The 11,483-nt window shown below is 34.6% G+C and overlaps 1 protein-coding gene and 1 pseudogene across 2 annotated transcripts; one reads left to right on the top strand and one right to left on the bottom strand.

Moving 5' to 3' along the window:
* The first annotated feature begins 155 nt into the window (after window positions 1–155).
* On the top strand, window positions 156–2,702 carry LOC143567801 (zeta-carotene desaturase, chloroplastic/chromoplastic-like; annotated as a pseudogene). Its single transcript, XR_013141469.1, has 7 exons — window positions 156–248; window positions 1,067–1,109; window positions 1,207–1,363; window positions 1,476–1,604; window positions 1,687–1,759; window positions 2,038–2,203; window positions 2,439–2,702. The product of XR_013141469.1 is annotated as a zeta-carotene desaturase, chloroplastic/chromoplastic-like (transcript).
* A 1,971-nt stretch (window positions 2,703–4,673) lies between these two features.
* Window positions 4,674–6,532, bottom strand: LOC143567800 (acyl carrier protein 1, chloroplastic-like). Its single transcript, XM_077054113.1, has 4 exons — window positions 6,440–6,532; window positions 5,665–5,754; window positions 5,123–5,245; window positions 4,674–5,004 (listed from the first exon to the last, which is right to left on the bottom strand). Exons 1-4 carry the CDS (start codon window positions 6,497–6,499, stop codon window positions 4,873–4,875), a joined length of 405 nt encoding a protein of 134 aa, XP_076910228.1. The 5' UTR covers window positions 6,500–6,532; the 3' UTR covers window positions 4,674–4,872.
* Window positions 6,533–11,483: the final 4,951 nt, after the last annotated feature.

Here is an 11,483-nt window from a genome sequence, read left to right as displayed (position 1 = left end):
AGAGGAGGAAGGGATGATTATATCAAGTTAGTTTAATCACGAATAACAATGTGGAATAATTAGTATACTGACAATAAGACCTTATATCAACTACATTTATCTTGTTTTGGGAAAAGAAATGTTAGTTATTGCAACTATTAATATGGTTATTCTAGTTCAGGTTCCATCTCAGATGGGGGTGTCGGGAGGTTCTGTATGAGAAGTCCGCTAATGAAGATACATATGTTACAGGGCTTGCTATGTCTAAGGTACAATCATTCTCTTCTTATTTGTGAATTAGGTGTTCGTATGAAATGTTTTAAAGGTTACTTATTTATAAGGATGCTTGGTTACAGACATTGTAATTCTTTTAAAAAATAAGATTGTATAAAGGGGTGGTATGCTTAATTGTGGTAATTGGGCCTGTTGTCAATAATTAAAATGATGATATGTGGTCTAAGCTACCTTTTTCACTCTGCTAATGGCTGAAAATATGTTCTTATTTTATAGGCGTCTGGCGTTCAATGGTCTATCTGATTATTAACTAGTTTCTGCAATTTGGCACAATAGTGTTGGCTCAATAGTTGGAGCATGACAGGTCTAGAGAACCAGTGCACCACTAGTTTATTAAAAATGATAAAATCCATCAATGAGGATGAAACACATCAAGAAAGGATTAATAAAATAAAAAGATGACTTAACTTCCACTATGTAAAGCTTTTTATACTCTTAGAGATAGTAAGTGCAAGTCATTCCACTAAGGATTAATATTATTTTTTTAAGAGCCCTTCCATAAGAACCATTTAAATTTTATCGCAGTCCCTTTTTAATCCTTAAAACTTCTATAATTTATTTAACCTAACTAATATGTTCTAATCCTTAAGTGACCTGGAAACCTGCGATAGCAGCTTAAACATGAAAAAAGTTCATTACATATACCATAAAGCTTTTGCCAGATTTCATTTTTTTTGGGAACTTATAAAGGATGCATGCATACGCACATACATGCACACACACAAATATATACATATGTGTGTGTACGTATATATAAACACTTTTGTATCTGATGATTATTGTGCTTTTCCAGGCTACTCAAAAGAAAATTGTGAAGGCAGATGCATATATAGCAGGTTTGTACATATTTTATATTTATAACTTCTCCCTCACCAAAAACTAAATAAAAAATATATAAATATAAGTAACTAATAGAATCCCGTTAAATGGCAGCGTGTGATGTCCCTGGTATCAAGAGACTCTTGCCTTCTAGTTGGAGAGAATGGGAATTCTTTGATAATATCTACAAATTAGTTGGTGTTCCAGTTGTGACTGTGCAACTTCGTTATAATGGCTGGGTTACAGAATTGCAGGACCTAGAATGATCTAGGTGAGCTTATGTGTCCAAATGTGCTTCACTGGGGAACAGATCTGATTTTTATCTTTCAGGGTTTTTTTTCAGATATTTGATCTGAATTAACTTATGAAATTTTAATTTGTAGGCAATTGAGGAAGGCTGCAGGGTTGGACAATCTCCTTTACACCCCAGATGCAGATTTCTCGTGTTTTGCTGACCTGGCACTGGCTTCACCAGAAGATTATTATATTGAGGGACAAGGCTCATTGCTCCAGTATGGAATTATATATGCTGCATTTACTAAGTGTTTGGCAGTTGTGTTTTGTAACTGACTAACTACTCTTTTTACCATGCAGATGTGTGTTGACTCCAGGAGACCCGTACATGCCTTTACCAAATGAAGAAATTATAAGCCGGGTTTCTAAACAGGTTCTATAGATGTCTTTTTAACCTTTTGTTATATATTTTAGAAACAACATAAATAATTAAAACTGAACCTATAACCAACTTTTTGGTTTTTTGGATTTCATAACCGATTGTTTTCATTTAATTCGGCTAGTTATACATATACCCTAGCCGAACCACTGGTTTCTCAATTGGTTCCATTATTTCGGTTATTTCTCACCCTTAGTAGTAATGAGATAATTAAAGACCCTGCTTTCGTATCTATATTTAATTATTTGTATGGTTTTTACTTGATGGGATAGGTTTTGGCTTTATTCCCGTCTTCTCAAAGGTCTGGAAGTAACCTGGTCATCTGTGGTCAAAATTGGTCAATCTTTGTATCGAGAGGGACCCGGTAAAGATCCTTTTAGGCCTGATCAGAAGACACCCGTGTAGAACTTTTTCTTAGCGGGCTCATATACAAAACAGGTATCACCAACTTCTTTCTTGTTTAAATGTTTTTTTTTTTAATGAATGGGTCGGTTCGGGTTCTTTTTTATAGCAGATGGGCCAAACAGGTAGAATAAAGAGAAGACTGTAGGCCAATATGTATTAATGTATTATTAAGCTAATTCAACCAGACCTGCTTTGACACACAAAATAACCATCTGTTTTGATCCCGGGCCGTGGAGGATTATTAACGCGCAATTTTTAATCGAATCAGGATTACATAGATAGCATGGAAGGAGCGACTTTATCAGGCAGGCAAGCTTCTGCATTTGTATGTGATGCTGGTGAAGAGCTTGCGGCTTTAAGGAAACAAGCTGCTGCAATTCAATCCATTGGAGTTGATGAAATGAGCCTTGTTTAACAAGATGCCAGTTACAGTATTATAGTGTATGCCTTTTGTATAATTGATTGGGAGGATGTAAGAAAATACATCATATATTTACCATTTTAGTTATAAAATATGGATTTATTCTTGCTATTAGTTTCTCATCTATTAAGAGAATTGGTATCCACTTTCAAGTAGTATAGATTAGTTTTATTTCTATTATTTCATAAAAACAGCTGTCATCAAATGGCTTATATACTTAAATAATATATTATATTATATTATTATGATTTATGAGTTATATAAATTGTCTTAAATCTTAATACTTAAAAGACTATAAATATTAAATAAAACTCAAAAAGAAATTTATATATATCAGAACAGATCCAAGACATTTTAAAACAGCATTAAATTGGCATGTTTTTAACCTTCTTTTGGAGGCCATTTAAGTATCTAACGATCCCGCCGGCCCATGTGATCTCTCATCACCATAATAATAAAGGATAAATAAAACTAGTAAATAACAAATAAATTATAAGTTGTTTGTTTACATGTGTGGAAAATAATGCCTTCGCGTGGTGCAATTTTGTCCGATCACTATTGCTCATTTTGGAATTTAACACAAGACAATTACGATTGAATCCGGTTTTTGCCAAATGTTTTAGCTTTTTAGGTCATTTGTAACAAAGGCCTGATTCCATGTGGCAGCATGCTGACTTGGAGTGAATCAGTCTCCATCATTGTGGAGCATGAAGGATTGTTGCAGGTTTGGTTATGCAAACTTGATGCAGACTTGGAGTATGGGCACTTTTCTATCTCAAACACACCCATATTATATAATATACACATCGTGGCGATGATGTGGCGGTTTGCATGAGTTTATTGTTGTGGATGCTCTAATGGGCTAATGCCCAAGTCCACATCAGCAAAGCATGGGCGTCAAACACCATTCCGAAGGAGACGTTAAGGGCTAGCCCGTAAGTAGCTTGGCGGGTGCTAGATTTTGAGAAAGGTTGCAAGGTTTTAACCCAATCAAATGGATCCAAGTGGAATGTGTGTGTATAGTGAGGCGCCAACATATTATAGTCTTATACAGATACAACTTATCTTGTTAAAATATTTTATGTTATCTAACCATAATACATTTTTATCTATAATAACTTTTTTTTTACTAAAACCAGTTTTATTATTTTATATGGCAGAAAAATGTAATGTTATTACCCCCATTGTTATAAACGAAGCTAAAAACATGTTTGGATGATCGGCAAGTTAGCTATTAAAGTACTGGATCTTTAACTAAAAAGTCTAAATAGGTAGGCGATTCTTATTTATATATATATATATATATATATATATATATATATATATATATAAAATACGTTATTATTTCAAATAATATTTGTTGTTTTTTCATACTAATTTATGTTCACGATATATTTTCAGGTCCGTGGATACCAAAATACACTTGTCAGCTCAGGTAAAACCCATACTCCATACCATAACACACTCCTTGGCAGCACTCTTTTATCCACCTTCTTGCTGACCTGGTCCGTGGATACCAAAATACACTTGTCACCTCAGCTAAAATCCATACTCAATACCAAAACACATTCTTTGGCAGCACTCTTTTACCCACCTTCTCGCTCACCGGTTAACATCCAAAGGGCCCAAAAATGTGAGGTCCATCCACATTTCAACCAATCACCCATTTTTTTTTAATACAATGGTTAACTAAACCTCTACATTACACTTGTTTTCTTAAAGTCTACCGCATACGAGACACTTTAACTAACCAAACCACAACACATGGTCTTCACATCAAATTAAGCTTTGAGATCCTACTGCACATGATTTGTGTCTTTGTAAGATCAAAACAGGATCACTTCTACTAAACTCTCTGTAAGAACTTAAGAAGCAAAAGAGAAAACTCTTAGTTAAGATGGCTATTTTATGTCAAGCTTGATTTGACAATCACGGGTCAAGCCAAACCCGTTTTCAAGTTTTATGTCAAGATGTTGTAAACGGGTCAAATGAAATGCATCAACACCATATAGTATATCATTCTCGTTTCCATTTCCTGAGACCGAAGTCTTAACATATTACCTAACTCAAGGAGGGTGTGTATATCAACCAAGAGTCTTAAAATATTAAAAGGCTATTGTAGCAAGCAAATTCATTCAAAATACCATACTAATCCTGTTACCAGCATACCAACTAAAATAAATTAAAAAGGGCAAACAATTACTAATGTTCCACAAACACACACACACACACCAGCAACAGTTGAAATCAACAAAAACAAGACTGCCATAATTTCACTGATTTATTCATCGCATTTCTTCTCAATAAGCTTCTCAATAAGATCAGCAGCATCTTGAACTGTGGCGATACTCTGAGCACTCTCTTCTTCAACAGTGATACCAAATTCTTCCTCGAGCCCCATAACAATCTCAACCTGCAAACCCAAGTGGAAATAAATTCACCAAAAGAAAGAAAATAAGAATTATACTAGTTTATTATAGCTTCTTGGGCAACGATAATATAAAGTTGTTTTGTTTATTAGTTTGAAGTACCGTGTCAAGTGAGTCGGCTCCCAGTTCAGCAAATTTTGATTCACCTGTAACCGGTGTTTCGGCTTTTACAGCCAGTTGTTCTCTAACAATGCAGCAAACCTTGTCTATTGTCTCTGGTTTCGCCTGCAAAAGTCATGGAATAAAAAAAAATTAGTTAAAACAAGAACCACTAGACAAGTTGAAAGCCGCTAAAACCTCTTAATGCGTGCATCCTCCTAAACCATTTTTATCAAAGATCTAGTTTACTAAATAATATAATATTGTATTAGCTGTAATTAACACATTTGACTATTAATAAAATGGTCAAAAAAGTCTGTACAGGTCAACGAAGCCTGTATCAACATGAAAAAAAATTCATTTTAACACAAACCCATTTTGATCTGTTACCAACCGGCCCGACCTGCGTGTTTCGATCCATTTTGTTTTAATAATACAACAATACAGATGCAGGACACTAAAGACAATGGTTCATTACATGCATTATACATATACATATTTATCCACAAGCCAGCATAAATTGTAACAAAACAAAAACCAATTACAGCACATGAAATTTGAAGGCGGCGGACTGGGAGAGTTGTTCCAGAATTGGAAAAAGAAACCATGTTCAGCCCAGAGATCCTGGTTGATGCCTGAATAAAAATATGTTACATGGAACTATTAGTATATGTATGTCAGTAGCACTAGGTGTTTTCTTGTTGACTAATGAAGTTAATATCATCTAACAAGGTATACAGAGTTTCCCAGTCAAAGCACAAAAAAATGATAAATGATTTAATAAAATCTTTGTCCAAAGTTTCAGATTAATAAAAAAATTGAAAATTTAGAGTCATAATAAGGTACTCAAAAGCATGCATCTAAAGTAGATCCAAAATCTTTATATGATGTCAGTCAGTATGTTTTAATAAATTATTCTTTCTGTTGGATCAAAGTATCAATCTTTATCTGAGACCTGAATCATCAAATAAACCTACTAATTCATCAAATCCTCAGAAAATGAAAAGCATCAATTCAACAGAAATTTAAAACTAGAGCCTAAAACCTAACAAAATTGAATCAAACAACTAACCGGTATACACTTGTGAATTAGAGCTTAAATAAAAAGTAAGAAATTGAATTGAATCGAATACAAAATAATAGTTCAACAATCAATCAATTAGCGAAGAATTAGGTGGTATTTTAGGATCTGGAGCGTACGATCTAGCAAGTCGAAGAAATCGAAAACGAAACTAAACACAATCAATCAGCAATCGGATGAATGAATAAAACAAATTAGACGTTCAGCTATCAACGAGTGAAATGAATAAAAAAGCATACCAGAGATTGGCGAGAGAGATGAGCCGGAGAGATGAGGGATGATCCGGTGAAGGAAGCCATGGATCTGATAACAATAATAATAATAATAATAATAAGATCTGAAGGAAGGAAAAAATAATCGGCGGAGGCGACGATGAATGAATGTGTAGGCAAGTAAACAGAGAGAGTGTTTGGTTGTTTTTATAGGGTTATTATTAGGTTCCTCTTAGCTTCGAGATATCCGCCCCCCTCCGCTCACTCAGATCAACCACTTTACTTACTATATCTTACGTTTTTACTTCTGCACGTAATTATTATTATTTTTATTATTATTAGTAGCAGCAATGGCGGATCTAGACTAAAATCTCAGAAGTAACATTCAAAATTATTTTTTTACCGTATTTTATGTAATGTAAACGAAACAAACATAAAAACACGATAATAAGTAAATTTAGACACATGGGATGTAGGTTTCCCATCTTTAGTTTTTGAATCCTTGAAATCGAGCTATTACATCATCTTCTTTTACTTTATCAAAAGTATATCTTTCGATCTCACAAATTAATGCATTGTTCAAATACGCATCACCCATTCGATTGTGCAAATCCGTTTTGATAAGCTTTATTTTAGAAAAATATCTTTCAACAGTTGCGGTTGCAGCCGGTAAAACCAGCACTAGCTTCAATATTTGATAAGGAAAAGTGACGTGCTTTCCGATTTCCACTATTACAAGAGTAATGTCACACATTTCATCCATTTTTGCAAATTTATCATATTCATTTGAAGTGTGATAAAATGTCATAATATCACCCGAAATACAACATCTTTCTTCATTACTAAAAGCATTTGAAAACATATCAGAAAATGCAACTATCTTGGATATGTCAAATTTAAAAAAGGAATCACAAGGATATAAACCAGGCTATTTTCTAAAAAACTAGTTGAGACCTTACTAAATCTATTTCCAAGTTTTTGAATTTACATATCCAAAACCGTATTAAAAACTTCAACCTCAAAATGATGTCGATAAGTAATGACATTCTTTCGGTTCCTTTGATTACCATGACTTCAACTTAAAAAAAGATGTCAATTAATGATGTAAATAAACGAAAAGAACAGTAGAATGATAAAATTTAAAATCCAAACATTTTTTTAACTAAACTAAATAAAAGAACAAAGTAAAAATAACTAAAAACGAAAAAAACATTGTATTAAATAAAAACCTTATGCTAAATTATTAATTATTATCCTGATTATTGTTTAGTAATATCCTTTATATTTAAAAAAACAAATAAGTATTTGAAAAGAAAAATATACACTGACATTGGCATTGACTACAATAGGCTAGACCACATATAACTAGTTGGTTTAATTGTATTATTATAATTTATAATATATCACTACCCTTTATCTTCTCCATGGCACTCTCCATGAGGACCTGCAGGCTGCAACTATTGTGTAGACCTGAAAAAAAAAGTTATCCAAGTGAGGAGGGGTAGCATTATATATTATATTTTTTCAGGGGTAACGAAATACAAAAACCCAACCGAAAAAAGATAATTTTACACTAGCGGCCGAAAGTTAAGGGGTAGAGGGTGTTACCCCTGCCTTCAAGGCGGGTCCGCCCCTGAGTAGTAGTATTATTATTATTACTAGACAGAATTACAAAAATTGTCCTTTATCTTTCACCCAAATTTAACTCGTTGTTCCTGGTCTTCAAAACTGATCTTTTTTGTCCTTTACATTTCAAAATCCTTCAGCATTTGTCCTTTTTGCCTAAGCCAGTTAGATTTTCTCGTTAAGTCAGGTCGTGTGCCTTGCACATGAGGGCAAATTGGTCATTTTATATATTAAATTAAAATTAATATTTTAATAAATAAAGAAAACAATAAAAAACTAAAAATATATATTTATTATTTCTCTCTCCTTCTTCTTCTTCTTCTTCTTCTTCTTCTTCTTCTTCTTCTTCTTCTCCTCCTCCACTACCAATCTCCGGCAGCCACCACCGCCACCGTCTTCTTCGACAAAGATCAAACATCTCTCTCTCTCTCTTTCTTTCACGCAGACACACACACACATCGACCACGACCATCACCATAAATCAACCACCATAAACAAGCACTACCAGAACTGCAATTATCACAACCACCGCCGGACCTGCCACCACCAACCCTAACATCGCCACCACCTGACACGTCAACACTAGACCCGCTGTCTCCATTGGCTCCGACTTGCACTTTATCAGCACAAACGACTCATAGCCCACCGCACTTGCCAGCTTCTGTTCCACCACCATAGCCATCAACGGTGCCGCCGAAAATGAACACGACGACCACGCCGAAAAACCACTGTCAACCACCCTCATCGCCTCATTAATATTATCAACAATACTGGCCTGATGATGGAGGTTGTGAAGCAGCAGCGAGGGTTAGGGTTTATGGGCGGCGGAGGTTGCCGACACCTTCCCAGCAGCGGTGGTATGGTTTACGACAGTCACCGACGTTGAAGGATGTGGTGGGTCGCCGGAAGGGGTGAGATGGCGACTACTGGAGGTGGATGGAGTTGGACGGAGGTACTGGAAGGCTGGGTTATGTCGAGAAGACGACGATTTTCTTTGTCGAAGAAGACGGCGATGGTGGTGGCTGCCGGAGATTGGTATGGAGGAGGAGGAGGAAGAAGGAGGAGGAGGAAGAGGAGAGAGAGTGAGAATTAAATATATATTTTTAGTTTTTTATTGTTTTTCTTTATTTATTAAAACATTTTTTTAATTTAATATGTAAAATGACTAGTTTGCCCTCATGTGCAAGGCACATGACCTGACTTAACAAAGATTTTTAACTGAGTTAGGCGAAAAGGACAAACGTTGAAAGATTTTGAAACGTAAAGGACAAAAAAGATTAATTTTGAAGATCATGGACCACGAGTGAAATTTGGGTGAAAGATAAAGAATAATTTTTGTAATTCTGTCTTATTACTAGGTTAAATCCCGTGTTACACACGAGTGAAAATATATAAAACTTCATATATATATATCTGTGTGTGTGTGTGTGTTATACATTTTAATGAATTGACAGATAATGTAACATTATTAATATAAGGTATCACATTGTTGTTTTAATTAAAAAAGTTCCAACATACAAAGAAAAACAGAGATAAATAACAATTTAAAACATATTTCTAGCTTATACCATGAAATAAAAAAGACATATTAATTAAAACTTCATCATATACTGAAATCATATGTTGTAAGCTATGAATCGTAAACATGTAGATGTTGTAACATAAGTTGTGTGCTATAAAAACTATTTTTATTGAAATTATAAAACATATAAATACATAACATAAAGAATACTACAAATATGAATATAACAATGAGATATAACAATTATAATTTTGATTAAACCGTTTAATAAAGCAACAATAAAATCCAAACTTCGTGACTTAAACCACCATTTCAATCCAACATCCATACATCCAGTCCAAACGCTCATAAATAATTTCCCAAAATCAAAAAAATAAAAAATAAAATAACAAAGTCTCAAAATTTTAGAAAATAACAATGAAGACAATTAATTGTCTTTGTTACTCAATAAATGGTGACTATAATCATTTATTTTGAAACATTCTCCAACTTAGGAGTTAACATTTAAAATTAAATTGTTTATTAGGTGGATAATTTATTTATAGAAATTGTAGACTTGACATCCTATTTGGATAATCTAGTTAAATGACATGTGAAAAATATAACTTGCTTTAATAGTATAGTAAGATATTATTATTATTATTAAGTATTTAAAAAAAAGAAAGATTATTACTTCACAAGCTCTTTTTTCCATTTCTTCGGTTTTACCTTTACCATAGCGGATGGCTATAGTGTGAAATAGTCTCTCATAAGTAATGTTTGAATTAAATAAATTAAAACAAAAAAAAAGAAAGAAAGTGTGTGATGTGAATATGTGATTGATTACTTGTTATTGCCAAATGCCAAGTGAAGAAACATGAAATGAATATGACCTAATCCATAACGATGTTCCCCGGTCTTTGAGATGAACGAACCACAACTCGATCTTCTTCTTCGGTAGCTCGAGATCTGCCATGCAAAAGCGGGGGGAATGGAGGTGACTGCTAAGAGTTTCCTCTTGTTTACAGACACAAAAATGTATGTGGAGGCCAAGTGTCCAAGAAGGGATCCCTAAAATGAGATAAAGACCCCTTATATAGGAATTCCATGGCTACCATTATGAAACCCTAACCTTATTGGGCCAAGCCCGGTTGGGGGTTACCTCCACAACCCCCAACCCATTGGGCATTGGTTAGTCAACAATAATAACATAACAAATATAATATAAAAGCAATAAGTAAAAGGTCGTACCGGGTATTTAGGACCCTACCTCCACAAGTCCCCCCAGTCCAGTGCTGTTCCTGAGCGTGCAAGCGGTTAGGTGGAGCTCTGGACTTATTATTAGAGCTTGTACAGTTTTTGGACCCGGTGCTTCCCAAATGAACTTTTTGCATATGTATACTTTGCTTTGGGTTGTAAGAGATTTAATCATGATGGCGTGTTGAGCGGGGTGGAGCGCGTCCGGTATGCGGAGCGTGCCCGACCTTGTATTCGGCGTAAAGCTGTATGGGTTTATAAGGATTCCCAACCTATAAGTTTGGCCCGTAGCCGTATGGGTTTATAAGGATTCCCAAACCTATGTATTCGGCGCGTAGCCGTATGGGTTTATAAGGATTCCCAAACCTATGTATTTGGCGCGTAGCCGTATGGGTTTATGAGAATTCCCAACCTTTAAGTTTGGCGCATAGCCGTATGGGTTTATGAGGATTCCCAACCTTTAAGTTTGGCGCGTAGCCGTATGGGTTTATGAGGATTCTCAACCTTTAATTTTGGCGCGTAGCCGTATATTTTGCATTAATATAAGCACTTGTGCCATTTCATGCAAATCTTGTATACTCATACTTTTTGTTTTATTTTATTTTGTTTTGTTATACAACCCAAAATCAATATAGGCGAAAAGTTTGAGGTTGTTGAGAAAACTTGTGAAATAATTCACTTAGTTTA

The sequence above is a fragment of the Bidens hawaiensis genome, unplaced genomic scaffold, assembly GCF_021521415.1.
Source record: "Bidens hawaiensis isolate Kalapana, Puna unplaced genomic scaffold, B.hawaiensis_p1.1 tig00023639_1, whole genome shotgun sequence".
Lineage (NCBI taxonomy): Eukaryota > Viridiplantae > Streptophyta > Magnoliopsida > Asterales > Asteraceae > Bidens > Bidens hawaiensis.
Note: the sequence above shows the minus strand (reverse complement) of the source record. Positions and strands in the feature narration are given on the sequence as shown.